This window comes from Embiotoca jacksoni, unplaced genomic scaffold (genome assembly GCF_022577435.1).
Source record: "Embiotoca jacksoni isolate LCO1_2020_lvr unplaced genomic scaffold, fEmbJac1.0.p SCAF_28, whole genome shotgun sequence".
Lineage (NCBI taxonomy): Eukaryota > Metazoa > Chordata > Actinopteri > Embiotocidae > Embiotoca > Embiotoca jacksoni.
In genome coordinates, this window is record NW_027185379.1 from 4,789,653 (window position 1) to 4,805,127 (window position 15,475).

Sequence of the window (15,475 nt, forward strand, 5' to 3'; positions counted from 1 at the left end):
ATTTTGAAACTTAATTGAATTATATTAAATATGTGGTGTGTACTGTCTCGGTAAATAATTCTATAAAGCCTGCAGCATCACAAGAAATAACAAAAGAAGAAGTGATTTTTGTGCACTTTTTGACTCTTTTTTTTAATTCAACTGGTATAACCCCAATAAAAGGCTTCTAGGTTACTTTGCATAGTGTTCACTGACTTACCTGAGCACACATGGAGAATTCCTAACAGAAATACAAATCCAATTGAAGTTGGAGACATCATTCAACGTTTCTCTTATGAGAAATGTTCTTGTGTAATCCAAATTATTCAAAAAACAGCTTGGGCATCCGCTCCTTCATGTCAAACGGCAAAACAAAACCTCAGAATCCAGAGATTGAAGACGCAACACGGAGATTTTGGTTTGTGAGCAAAAGATGCAAAATATAACACACGAGTGCTTTTTGGCTTCTTGAAACGGGTAAAAAAGATGGAAAAATGAGACAGGAACAGTTCCAAACAGCCCGAAATTTCAACACATGTTCTGCTCCAGTAGTTCAGACCAACTGAATGAAAGCATGTGAAAACTATGCTGGAATATCTGAGCAGAGTAGCACAGCTTTATCCTTTCTTTGACTTCATCCCGTTGCTGCGCTCACTGATCAGCCAGGCGATCTCACTCAAATCATTTAATTCCTCCGTGTCAAAAAAAAAAAAAAAAAAAAAAAAAAAAAAAAAGGGTCACAATAATAAATCCGTTGCAAAGTTAAAGATAAGTCCAAAGTGAGTGAAATAACGCGAGCGGTCGCTGTAGTCCACGTTGAAGACGCTTGCAGTTACATTATTTCAGTCCGGCTTTGAATCTGTCACTGGCGATCGGAAAGTTTGCGAGTTAGTCCTGTCCTCCCTCATCCACCGGATCCGGACACAAGATCAGTGCAACTTTTCCATCACTTTTCCTCCGTTTCTCCTCTGCTGCAACTCCGACGGATCCGCGTGCGCGTCGCAGACACGGAACTTCAGGCGAGAGGGGGGGGATACGGATTCATATTCACAGCATTTCATTCAAGGAAAGCAGAAAGCCTCGCCAATTGGTATGTGCTTTTCTACCCCCTCCATAGACCCGACAATGTTTCCCAGAGAATAAATTTAACCTCTTCCCGCCTGGATCCCACTGAGCAGCGCAGTTCCTCGGTGCACACTGGCAGACTACTGTATTTTCCTTAAGTGTGTCCAATAATAAGAGAAACCTTATGAAACTATGTTTTTTATTCTTTCTGCGGTTCCTGCTGCAAAAAATATCAGTCAATAATTCTGCTGATATTCCAGAAGGGACATATCTGTATGTTTTTAGAACTCAATAGTTAGTGGTTCTAACATACTTTAGGGTTTTATTTTGTCTCCTGTGGTTTCATACCCCATTAATATTTCAACATTGCAAACTACTTTTCCTATAAAATGCTATCTTTAGTAGCTATTCTCAAATTAAGCCAATACAAGTCATTAAACTAACCAAAAATGACAAGTTCTTGTTGTATAAATGTACCATTTTGTATTAAAAACACTTTTTGTTTTACATATAAAGTCATGTGCCTTTAGCAGCATGTAGGCCTATATTGTCTATGTTAGACTGGGAGCTTAAATCATAACACTTTTTTAGATAGCTATTGGCAGTTTGAGATCCACAGTATGAATCCATTTGAATATAAATGCAAAGAAAACAATCCAGAGTTATTGCCCATTGGTGCTCAGTATGGTTAATTCAAAATTGGTCTGACCAGTTATGTGGGGATTTTGTTAATATTGTTATTATTGTGAAATTAACTTTGGATTTGCCCATATAAAGTCTGTTTCTCTGGAGGGCGGGGGGGGGGGGGTCACCTCAAAATGGGGTTTCTCTGCAGTGGTGCAATCAGTTTATCCTGAGGGTCAAACATAACTACTTGAAACAAAGTAGTTATTTTAGATCTGCCGAGTATAAATTATAATTCTGCAGGTATAAATTTATATATTTATAGATGATATTAAAAGATCCTTATTGTGGAAAAAAAAAATCACGAGGGACTGAAAAAAAGAGCAGTTGAAATACTTCCACATTTCCTCAGCTCAGCTCAAAGCTCTGTCCGCTCCACCGGGCATTTGTTACCGAACAGCGCCCTCCAGTGAAAGCTGCCTGAACTAATCCAACAAGAACTGTTCTTTTAACCAGAAAATACAATTGTGCACGTCTGCTATAGTGGTTATAGTGTCACGTTACTCACCAGGTACAGGGGATCTTAAACTATGTCATATATCAAACATAGATACAATTTATGAATGGTATGAACATAACTGAATGGTAAAACAACATGAAAAATAAGTATGTTCATTTGCAATATTTACTGATTCACATTGTTCACATGAATAAAAAAGTTGAATTAAACGAATCCGCATTGAAAGAAAGTGCAGTACCCTTGACTCTAAGTCATGTAAAACGACAAATTCAATGTACAACTCAGTCCATATTTGGAAACCTACATGTTTTTTTTTGTTTTTTTTTAACTTCATAGCTACACCACAATGTGCATCATCATCAGAATAAAAGAAAAAAAAAGCAAGACTATAAATAGCCCTTATGAGCATATCTGCTTGAACAGGAACATAAAAATCACTTTGAAGAGTAAAAATGCAAATACAAGTACTTTAAATAGAATTAAAGAAGTAGATATTATCATAAAAAAAGACTAAATGAAAATCAATTCGCAGTTCAATAATATGCTGTTCATCAAATTAATAGTCAGCACAGCACCTTGTTGTATGCTCTGGTTAAAACAAATTACCTAGATCTACTTTAAGCCCTCACTACTTTAACTTTATCCACATCAGTGGTGTTTGTCTGTGCACCAGTTTCCCCTCCTTCTGATGACTGGCATACTCGCAGAGATGTCTGTCTTTCAACTCTGAGCATGTTTATATTTCTCATTCATCCATGTATGCATTATATTACAGTTTAACACACACCATTCACACTGGACCATGAGTACCATCATGGTTTTCCTGAAAGCTTTTACAGCCCTGGATCTGTAAAGTGGCTGTTCAGTCGAATACCACCAATTCAATAATAAAGTGTCCCCTAGCCAGCAGCAGAGAAATGCAACATAGAAGCAATTATCAGCAACTGTCTAGACCCATCAGCAGAGGAGGGTGGATGGAAATTGACTGAGTGCTACATAAGGACTTGAGCATTTTAAATGTATGATCTCGCAGCAAAGGATAAAATACAGAAATAAAACTGCATGACACAAAGCAGACATAGTTGTCATATGAATAAGGCTTAAATATCTATACTCACATTAGTTGCAAGACTAGATAAAGGAAAACAAATGTTTAAAATGGTGAGAAAATAGATTAGCAAATTGTTATTTTACCAGTCTTGTTCTTTTGATAAATTTCAGACAATAAAAACAGTATTCCCTGCACGGCCACACCTCTATCACCACAATTTCACATTTTCCTGTCACATCAAACTCTTTTGGTTTGACCCTTCTTCTATAGTTGTCAAACAAAGAAAAGAAAATGAAAAACCCCAGTATGTACACAAGTTATGACAACTGAGCTCTGCAAACAGAGAGTGTCTCTGTCCTCCAGCTTCCCCTGCAACCTCCACCAGACCAGAAGAGGCAAGAAAATGGAGAGCTTTTAACACCACAGCCGAGTTGTTTTCACACAAAGCAACTTGCAAGAATATACAAGGTACCAAAGGATGAAGAAAAAAAAAAAGAAAGTTCCCTTCCCTGACTGTAAAGTGCTCCAAGTACTGCTTCAACAGCAACAAAGCAAAGCACATTTGTTTTCTTGGATGACATCTATGTAATATAGCACTTCTGTACTTACTGTGCGAGACCTGGCTACATTTATGGGAGTGCCTCAGAGTCTGGTGGTTTTGGTGAAGTCCGAGATAATTAGGCCGCCGTTTGCACCAGTGAGACTTCCCAGTGAGGCGATGGGCCCCGTGTGGACCCTGATGGTCTTTCGGCACTCCCAGCATGACCAGCACCGCAAACAACACCACCAGCAAACACACGAACTGCATGGCGATGTGTGTGAACAGCACAGACGCAGAGCAGTGGAGGGGTGCATATAAAAAACACACCTTACTCAAAGAAATGTCAAGCAAATTCCACAATTCACCGGTGCCCTAAACACACCACCAATATTCCTTGAAAAGTGGCAAATTGTAAAATCCAGTTCAAAAATCTTCTTGAAAAATGAACAAAGCAGCAATCTGCAAACATTGCTGCACTTCCCACCAGTCCTTCATGCTGCTACTCTTGAGATGTGCCAAATACATAAACCCCTGCAGTCTTGGCTGGCCTCCTAAATCCAGTGACAATGTTTCCCCCCCAGAGTACGATGGGATCCTAATGAGGGCAACTCTGTACACAATATGCATGGTGAAGTTCACTCCCCTCTCCATCTCACCATCCCATTGCTCAATGGGGAAACTGTTTCTCATCTTCCCGGCCTTTTTAGATCTGATAATTCTCTTTTTAATATTCAAAACAAGTTTGTGGACGTTCTGTCTTCTCTTATGATGTTTCTATGCGCGGAGCAGGACGGGGGTTCCTGTAGACTCCATGCTGGGTCTCTTTTCAGATGGTTTGGCCCCTCACAAAACCGAGGCCCCCTCAGCATAGAGGTGATAGGGTGACACAGAGGCGGGGTGAGGCTAAGGAGCCCACAGTCCCTTTTTTTCTGACTAAGAATATTTAATGGCTTTCATTCCCATCTCGCCAGCACACCAAACAAGATGGCATAAAACAAAAACCTCCCCCCCTCAAATAGACACTCCCTGTAGAGAGGCAAAGATAGCAGTCTTTCCCAGTAGACAGAAAAGTAAGAACAAGTTTCCATCGTCAGAAAAGGGTTGCACTTTAGGACTTCACACTCCACAGGCCAATAAATTGGAGCATATACAGACACTTGTCAAAGTTGAAGTCAGAGTCACCTTGGACAGAATGAGGCAGCTACTAATACAGCATTTTTGAGTTCTATTCACCGGCACTTCATGGTTACCATACTTCACGACAGCCTTTTATCATTCTTGTCCTGTCCTTGAGGAGCCCATCCTTCTATATATTAATTGTGCTACTTTTCTTCCTATAAGACAGCATTTAAAATGTATAGTCTTTGTGGGTTGGCAACAGGCAGCAACAACTCCAAGGTGTTTCAAAAAGATAAACACAAATACAATGAGGTAATATGACTTGTTTGAATGAGCTCTTTTTGGCATCTTCCAAGACAATCAGTTAATAGCTGCAGGGTAACTTTGTCCTGCTTCTGTTTTTTTGGGCTGTAATCCATTTTACAAATGCACAAGCAGCGCATCACAAATCAGAAGCAGTGTCAAAGCGGACTGAATGAACCGGTCAGGGGTGCAGAATCCTCTGACAAACAAGGTGAATGCTGTCACGGCTGTTCTATGCTCATAAACAAACTTAAACCTGCAGGGAATAGAGCTTAGAAGAAGATTAAACTCCTTCATCATTTCAAAGTACTGTCTTCCTCTTCTCACCAACCAAGAGAGAGCCAGAGGCTTATAATAGATGAGTGTAAACATGTGGAATAGCTCTTACTCAACCAACAATTATCCATCTCTTCCAACATATGGAAGTCTGTTCTTTCTAGAACTTCCTGTAGGAAGTAACTGTTGCCTGATATATGTGTGCTAGGTTGAATCTGCAGCATATCTCATGGTAAATGAAAACGACTTTGTCATGCGATGGGTTTACAATGTGAACTCTTCGTCGTCATGGCACTCTTCAGAATGAGATGGTTTTCAGGTGGCATGACGGATTGTTAATGTGGGACAGACGAACATAAGGAAGAGGTGGGAGACCACAAATTATGTGAGGGTGGAGAGGAGTGATGACCCAGAGTCCTGAGGGAGTAAGATCATATTGGTATTAGTATGTCAGCGCTGAGAGAGGCAACACATCTTCTGTGATTAGTTACTGAAGGAGGAGTGAAGCTCCAAGAGCACAACCCATGCCACAACCAATGCCATCATGTGAAATGAACAAGGTTTGACTTGAAGTGACTTTCTGTCATGTTTCTAACAGCAGAACAGTCAAACATGTCAATGTATCAATGACGTGGTTAAGGTTGATCAGTATAAGCCAACGTGTTATCAATAGTCGGCCATTAGCCTCACACAAAGCCATGGACCAAAAGACTGACTTGAATTCAAAAGATAGCTGTAGCTGCTGTAAGACTAAAACCAACCATATTTAGATCTTGACACATTTCAGCAAGCACTAAGTGCAGTCTTGTCATATTTCTGGAACATCTATGACAGAAATCTCAGCAACTGTCAGGCCATTTCACGCTGCCTGTCCACTGTGGATGATTACTCTGGCCCTTCAGCTCTGCACGAGAGCCCAAGAATGCATCGCTCTGGGCTCTATACCAGAATAAATACAGTTAACCCACTCAGATGAACCCGAGAAACAAGCCAAAAAGTCTTTTAAATGCCTGATAAGATGAAGAATGTTTTTGTCACTGTTGTAAAGAGAGTATGCCAAAGAGGAGAGAAAGGAAGAGGTGATAAAAAGCAAGTGAGATGCAAAGCAGTGAGTGACAAAACATAAATAGAAGAGTGAGAGCATTCTTCTTCTGCTCACTATAGCCACTCTGTTCAGCTTTCAGGCGTGATACAAAAAACAAAAAAAATAGACAGGGATTCAGTGAAAGAAAATGACAGTGAACCAAACAAATCTGTTCCTGTTCAGGGAATGCCCCCATGCATGACGCTGCTGCAAGAAATGTGTGTGTGTGTGTGTGTTTGGGGTAGGGGGGCACTGAGGAAAAAGAAAGAGGGGGAGCTTAGCAGGATGCCGCAACGAGGTTTGCAGCACAAAGCAGGATGAGGCGATAAACAGGCTGTTGCTTTTCCGCTTGCCTGCGCATACTGAATCCCTCTTTCCCTGTGTCTTTTAATGGGCCCCACATTAGCATCTGTTTAGCGTCAGCCTCGACATGGCCTGTGGAGGCTGATTAAAATAACCCAGCTATCACGTAACATCCTGGCAGCAACATCAAAATACAGTCAGACGTTGGAATATGTGCAGCAACAGACGTTTAGGAAGTTAGCATGAGTGTTCTCCACTTCTGTTGTCAGAAAAATATTCATTAGTTGCTTCTGTTGAAATTCTCGCTCAAAATCTCCTAAGAAATAACATCACTTATGGAAAATGTAAAGTTTATTATGAACAATAATTCAACATTCAGTGCTAAAGTATTCCAATTGGTTTTATACATGACTGCACTCGTCAAACATGGAGACAAAATCTGAAATAATGATATGACATTCTTTTAATTGAATGCATCTTGTTAAGTGACCCAAGCCTCACTCTTTCCCTCATAGAAACGCACAATGGAAGAATCAAGCAGCATTGTGTTTCATGCTTAATTGGTTTAATTAGTTTAGAGACAGGGGAGCTTTAATGACTGACAGCGGGGCTCAGGGTATCTGAGCCAAGAGATTCTTTTGTTCTTATCGCTGCTGGACCTCAGCCAATCACATGGCAGCGAGATTCAAGATGAGATCCTGACCAAGAGCAGAGCCCAATCAGAGCAACACATTTATTTATTTATTTATTTGACCTTTATTTAACCAGGTAATATCAATTGAGAACCAATTCTCATTTACAATGATGACCTGTCACATGGACTTCTACTGAGGTGGAACCACAGGCCGTCATTTCCTGGTTAAATATTGTCATTATAAACAAGTTCAACATTGCAAATGCATTATACAGTATATGTGAGCTTTACTTGTTAATGTTTAAAAAAAGTTCCAGTCATTTGTTTACTATACACCAGTGACAGTACTGAGAGTGAAACAACTCAAAATTATTCATTCAGGATATTGTCATAAGTGTTCTATATGATTGACCTACTGATGTGGCAACAAGGGACAAAAGAGGAAAAAGTGTCATTAAAGACAATCAGATATTCACAATTTGATGTTTGTGTTCAGACCAATTGCTCAATTTCTCCACTTCCAGGCAGTTCTCTTTTCATCAAAAACCCATTTTGTATTTTGAGACTACAGCAGATTGGAGAACAATATGAAGACATTACCCCCCCCCCCCCCCCCCCCCCCCCCCCCCCCCACACACACACACACACACACACACTAGCAGCTCTCTGAGGCTGCACTTACAGGCACAGTGTGGCTTCAAGCTAAATCTGACAGTATATCAATCCTAACCTGTTGACGTTTGGCAGATAGCAGTTTGTAGTTTAGGATGTCAGCATACTAACGTGTGCTAATTAACACTAAACACAAGACAACTAAAGCTGATGGGAAATTCTTTAGTTTTGCAGTCAGTGAATCAACAATCATGACAGTTCATCCTGATGAATGTATGGACCAAAAATCATGACAATCAATCTAATAGTCGTTTACACACTCAAAACGACAAAGTCAGGGTGGTGCTGAATATAAAGTCAGTGGAAGCTAACGTCGTATTCATCCTCTTTAACCAAGAATGTCTATAAATAATTAAATGGCATCTATCCAGCAGTTCACTTAGTCGCAATGAGAAATACTTCCAGACTGACCAACCTACAGAACAACACTGACTTCTCCAGAGACACACCGCTACTGGGGCAAAAAAGCAAGTTAGTGTCCAAATAAAACTACTTTCTGCAGTTTTTTTGTAAGATACACATTGCTAACTCAACTAATTATTTTGTTGTTTTTTTACATTTTCCTTTTACATTACTAAAAATAAATCAAAGTAGTAAAAGCTCGAATAGTTTTTTTTTTTAGTATTCTAGACAAACCTCAACTGCAAACCCGATGTTCATTTTTTTTTTCCTGCAAGATATTTCTCCCAGAAACTTTCCAAAGTGGTACTTAGAATATCATTCTTCAGTAGTTGTGGTTTCAATCAAGGCTTTAGAGTCAACATCAGTGACTGATCTCCCTCCGAAGACCTCGAGGAGAGAAAAATTCAAAGACACAGCTCATGCTAAAAGTATTCCCCGTCTCTCAAATAAAAAGCCTATTCTTTCTTTTTCTTACCATGGTGCGATCAGCTGCCAAAACAAACGGCCGCTGTGATGAATGTAATAAATATGATCGATGGGATATCTGGTGCTGCTGACCTCACACCACGCGCTAGAGCCGAGGGAGCAGGTGCTGCTCAGATTTACCCCCCCCCCCCCCATGATATTCTCCTCTCTCACATACAGACGCTGAATCCTGCTGAGACACTGTCACACTGTTGAGTCTCCACAGCCCCCTACAGCTCACACCGACTCTCAGAGAAACAGCCTTAATACTGGCTCCAGCTGAACTGCTTGTGCAACATAACTATGCATGAATCATATCACTACTAATAAAACCAGCAATGACTTTACAGGTCATCACGTTGTCAGTCAGGGCTGACAGTTATTACAGTGATTCCTACAAGGGAGAGTACGCTGGGTTGTCAATGAGGCAGCCCTGGAAATTAACATAAAGTGTTTTGCCAGAAATAATAGCAAATACTATGTTTTGAAAATGTCCTTTAAAACTAAATTGGGATTTACAAGGGACATACAGTGGCTCCAAAAGTGTTACCAGCAACTATAATAAATGACTTGTATAAGTTCTTATATGTATAGGTTCAAATATCAGTCAATACAGAGCAGTCAGAAGACTAGGAAGCAGAAGTTAGAGAACTTTAACACTTGAAGAGATTAGAAAACATGATCTTTGGCTGATAAAGTTTGAGCTAAAGTTTGACAATAGTTTGGTTTGAATGAAAAACTCTCCATGATATCCAAACTGCAGTACAGCTTAATATATAATATCAGGCTCGTCGCTAACAATTTTACTGTTACACTGTGCTGTATGTGATGGAGCATGACGTAGTTGCTTTTAACATAGTTCTACTCAGTTAATACAACATTTTCCAAGGTAGTTTGCCATATCGATCTGACAAGAAATCCTGCAACATTTCAATACAGCAACCACAATCATTCATCATATCATGTGGTTGAGCCTGTTGACTTCATGAGTCCCTGCTCACGAGAGTATTTTACTAACATAGGTCTTCTAGACTTACAGAACTCTTTTGAGCTATATGGATCAAATTCTGACTTTGGAAAGAGTCATTCTGTTTGTTCTGTTTGAGTTTATTTTCCACGTGTCTCTGTTGTAAAGACTGTGTATGGCCACTATGCCACACAATATCATGCCAAAGCATGTAATACAACCATGAGTCCACTACAGGATACCTCTGTTTCCCATTTTGCCTTGCTCAAGTGTAAAAAGTACAGTGCCTTAGGTTTGGACACAAACCACTTGGTGAGGTTTCAGGAAAGATCGTGTTTTAGGTTGAAAAAAGTCATTTTAACGTTACGTAGTTTACTTTGTGTACACAATTTAAGTTAAATATGTTACGTTATAACTTAAAGAAATCCACTTTTTTCTCTCACAAACTCGAACACACTGGCCATGTGCGTAAAAGTCCTGCTTGTTCCATTCAACCACCCCGACTTCTTCTCTATACAGACTTTATCATACTTTATATTTTGTCACATGACCTCGCTGTTGGACCTTTGTAATACATATGCAAACTTTTCAAGCCTAGATGAGGCAAAACGCGACACTGCCACGGTATCCTCTTGTGGACTGACTGTTGTATTACACGCTTTGCCGTGATACCAGGCTGGAAACATACAATACCTAGTGTGACCACTACGCTGAAAAACTACATAATTGCAGAGATTTATTCTTGATATAATTTACCAGTAATATATTGAAGCATCCTGAATCTGATGTCCTATCTGAAAGGAATATATTTCTCATCTTTTCAGTGCAGACTTGTCTGTACTGTTTGGGAGTAACAGAAAATAAGGGTTATATAGCCATATATGTAAAACTGTGAATACAAAATCATTGTTATAGAAGCTGTGTGAACCACCATCTACTGTAAAATTTGATGAGCCAAACCATTTCCTTCACTCCCCATTGAGATGGCCAAGAATTTGACCCATTTACATCCTAAGAAAACACATATTATCCTTTCACTGGGAAATCAAGTGTGTTTGATGGGACAAGAGCAGATGATTGTTAGCACTTACCAAAACCCTATCCAATCTTCTTCCCAATTATCATGAGGACACTAGAAACACGAATCTGAATATTCTAATTTAATTCTCACCTCACAGTCTTTGTGCTTTCGACCCCGGTACACTCGTGCTAACTCCCATCTCAAATCTAACCCCCCGCTCCAGTGCCTCTTGACCACATTACCCCACTTGCTATCCTGACAAGAATTGCTAATAGACCCATTTCCTTGGCCAGAGCTAAACTAAGCCAAGCAGATCAGGGAGATGAAAAGAGATTGGATGGGGAACAAAAAACCTTTACCGGCCTCAGCAGCTCAGAGGCTGTGGGGAAGCTGCATGTAGGGCATTAGTGCACGGTTATAACTAATTATATCTCAAGTGAATCACTCCTCCAGGCATGGCCAGGGATCTGTCTCTATTGTTGCAGTGGTAGGCAATGAGTGATGTTGCTGTACTGGGTATAATGTGTAAGAGTGCGGCTCGCTGAGTATGTACCACTCTCTTTGCTTCCAGGATCACGATTTTCAGGTTACTAAGACTGATGAACATAAACGGGTGTCACGGCGATGTGACACGACGATGCTGTGGTGACTCCTCGGTAATATATGAGGATGAGGGTAACACTGTCAAGGAAATTGGTTTTCAGGGTGGGGACTCAAGGCCAGTGCAAGAGCTCGGTAATAAGACCAGAGGATGAATAGAGAGCAGAGCACTCCATCTCTGTCACGGTAAAGCTGTCAGTGTCATGTATCCAGACAGAGAGCCCCCTCCACCTCCACATCAAGAAGAAGAAAACAGACACACTATCTCCACCTACTGAGGCCATGAAGACAATCAGTGAGCAGCAACCCCATTCTGAAGCTACACTCATGGCCTGTTCAGACTACAGTTAGGTAATGGTGTAATTTCTTATTGCATAATTAAATCAAGCTCCTGTATAGTTTGGAATGTGAGCAGCAACTTGTTCTGCTAAAAAAAGAGGAAGCCTTTTCTGTTCTGTTTTTTTGTTTTGTATTAACCGTATGAGCTCATATACAACTAGTTGTCAAAGTGTGCAAAGCTCACAAAGTTGTATTCCTCTTAAATACAATGGCAGTGTCACAGTTTTCATTTGAAGTGTTAAGACAAAACTTCATGTAAATTTGATGTAAATAGTAAAGGGTGTATTCATCGAACAAGCAACAAGCAGTTCCATGTGAAATAGGCTAATATTTCAAATTATTTATTTTGCTGCCCACTGAAGACTTGTAGACAGTTATTTTACAGCGTGTTTTGGCCTCTATTGTCATAATACACTTGTGCAATAAGTTCAGTAAGTTTCAATGAGTTAAAATGAGTCATGACAAAATGTTAGCTGACAGAATTGTGTCACACTTCACTTTAAATTCATAGTTCAGTGATGGTAAGTGTTGTAACTATAGTAGAGGTCAAGCTCAACTGGGTCTGTATTTTTAAAGAGAAACGGTACCATGCTTGGATGTTTGACATTTTGAAACAAAGGGGGTTTTATATTTAATGTTTGCAGGAAGGAGGAAGATCACCTTTAGTAGGACTAAGGAGAAATACCTTACAGTGTATACTAATTATTTTTCTGGCCTGGCAGTTCCTCCAATCAATCTGTGCATCAAATTACCATGGTACTGTATATGCACTAGTCTTGCAGGTGTTTTTAAGGTATTTGCAGTTACCCTCTGTCAGGTAAGATAAATACCCCTACATCAAACGGCAGCTGTAACGTGTAGAATACAGTATTTGTGTGATGAATTCAAAACTGAATGCAGTGTCTAATAATTTATATCCTGTCTTCACCTTTGTCACACAGAAAATGTGGAATATGAGCCTGTATTGCACTGTGTGTGTGCTGATGGACATTTTATATTCTATCTATCAAATCTTTGTGATTGTTCAGCAATATAAACCTGAGTGCCGACACAGCTCTCAATTAGATTTTGTTCTCACATCACCTGTCTGCCCATCCATCAGCGGGCTGAATGGTTTGATGTTGATGTTCAGGGACGACTGCTTTGAGAGAAGATAAAATGTGGTAATACGGCTATATGGACACCTTTATTCTGTAGCCAATAAGTGGTGACAGCGTGGAAACCTTCAGTTCTGTCTCTTTCTCCCTATTTTTGTATTCCTTAACCTGACAAAACAGAGCAGCTCTCTGAAGTTGCCGTCCTTTGTGATCTGTGACAAACGCAATGGTAGCTGTCAGTGGAGGGGCAGGATATGAGTGCCGATGTGCTCTCTGAAGTAACGCTCAGCCTTTCATGTCGAGGCAGAAGAACCAAAGACCCGTCTCCTCTCTGTGTGTCTGCCTGCCGAGCAGTAGCTTGCAAAGTGTGAATGCGAGAGTTTTAGTGTGCCTCTCTAGTCCACTGGCTTCACACAGGTCAGTCTCATTTATTATGAATGTGTAGTTCTGTGCAAAGCTCTTTGATATCAGGAAACAATTTAAAGCTGGCTGAGAGTCAATGTCTTGGGGGACCAATAAAAAACAATTTTAATGTATTGCAAACTTCAGGTCAGCATGTGGTCCCTTATAAAATTCACAGTAGGCTGTATTAGTCCCAGGTGACTGCCATGCAAGACATTAGCATGCCATTGCCAGAACTGCGCCAGCTGTTTGTAGTTTTATAATAAGTAAAGGTCAGGATAAAGCAGCAATGGCATTGGCATTTATTTCAGATATGCTACAACAGGTCATGAATGACAAGGACATACCACTCCCTTTACCATTTCCCTAAATGTCAAGTAGAGAGTGTGATCGGATAATCAGTGAAACTTATTGATAAATCAATGAACCTCCTTCCCCATGAAGGTCACTGAGATCACACTACAAAAACAAGCAGGCACCTCAAAGATTCTTTATTGTCTTCGTTTCACTTTGGCTCTAATTGGCAGCTGTCAAGATTATCCTCACGTTCCGTCCGGCGAGTCACGCTCCTTGAAAATGGATTCTTTGGCAGCCGCCCACTTTGTTCTATCAGGGGCAGGCGGAGGTATTAGAGCACATTAGTCTAATTTCCAATTCACTGACTGAGGCAGATCGATTTCCTTCATTTTCATGCACAGATGGGATTAAATGGCCAGATTAAACATGAACTCCTGGCACTGTCCACCAGGCAGATTTATCTCTCTAAAGTTGAACACAAATGCAGTGAGGCAGATATGACATGATTTTACGCTTTAAACCAAAGCCTGCAAAGTTGTTTAAAAACCAACAACTAATATGATAACTCAGATTAAATTGAAACATGCCTGTACTAATGGACGTTTGGGTTTAAATGTATGAATTGTCTTGGCATTACTGATGAAGGTCGCAGCATGATGCTCCTGATAATTGTACAGTTATTTTCTGAATCTCAAACAAAATAAAATTTTGAGCTGCCAACCTACCGCACAGAGTGATGCAGCTACCTCATAAAGGTTTTGGCAGTTCATTTGGATTTCCTTTTTCGTTTCTAGTGTTCCTGAAGCTGTGTGAGGTCCAGTAAATCACCTAGTGAGGTAGGTCTCCTCGCTGCGACTGCACACTGTGAACACTTTTCCATTCACTCTGGGGAAAGAGCCCCAAAAAAACAGCAACCAGAACACATGCGTCATCAGTAATTTTCTCCAGACCTGACTCCTTTGTGAGTGAGTTAGTCCCTCAGGTGAGGACCCCATTTCCGGCTCTTCATTTCCCCACAGAGCTCTGTTGTCTGTGGAGATACCGGCTACAACAAATGAGTGTTATTTTTGTGCCTCATTTTCCCACAATTCTCCTCTTTCAAAACACAAACTGAGAAACTTTGGCAACAGCCACAACATGGAGATCATGAAGCAAATACTCCACATTTGCCATTAATACACACGTAAAAGGTGGTGTCACACACTAATATTTATTCTTTCAAAAGACTTCACAGCTTCTGATTGAAAAATCTAAACAACTAGTCTCCTTGAATGTATTTTGTAATCCCGTCGACTGCTATTCTTAATAAGGGTTTATATAAATTGGATTTGCTGTGGCAGACAACACAAGCTTTCTGATTTCATATAAAAAAAATTATCCTGAAGATTTAAAGAAATGTATATTTATATCCTGTGATAGGGAACGAGTTTGATCTACTGTTCATCTCTTCATTGTGGATCAATTTAACAGTGGCACGCGTATGAAATGTATAAAAATACTCTGTTTGCAACTAAAATGTCCATAACGATGAATATGCAAACATATTTGTTATTTCAAACATTTATGCCTGGGCACAGGATGTTTCCTACTTTACTAAAAAGCCCTCATCTACTTAAGCTGTACATGGGACCATAATTGACCTCAACACGTGATGTCAAAAAAATCAGATTGAAGGTGAGCATAGTGAGACACTTTCCCCCTTCAGCACATGAAT

At 40.1% G+C, this 15,475-nt stretch overlaps 1 protein-coding gene across 6 annotated transcripts in view; it reads right to left on the reverse strand.

Annotated features, from left to right (window-relative positions):
- robo1 (roundabout, axon guidance receptor, homolog 1 (Drosophila)) overlaps positions 1 to 15,475 on the reverse strand; it is a 212,346-nt gene that overhangs the window by 122,353 nt on the left and 74,518 nt on the right. The window contains exon 1 of one of the 6 annotated variants that reach the window (XM_069161295.1): positions 3,849 to 4,012. The exons of 4 other annotated variants lie outside the window; for them this stretch is intronic. In XM_069161295.1, coding sequence (XP_069017396.1) covers positions 3,849 to 4,002 — 154 coding nt within the window. In that variant the 5' untranslated portion in view covers positions 4,003 to 4,012. Of the gene's footprint in view, positions 1 to 199; positions 634 to 3,848; positions 4,013 to 15,475 lie in introns of those variants that run through there. One more of the 6 variants, XM_069161298.1, reaches the window with a different exon arrangement.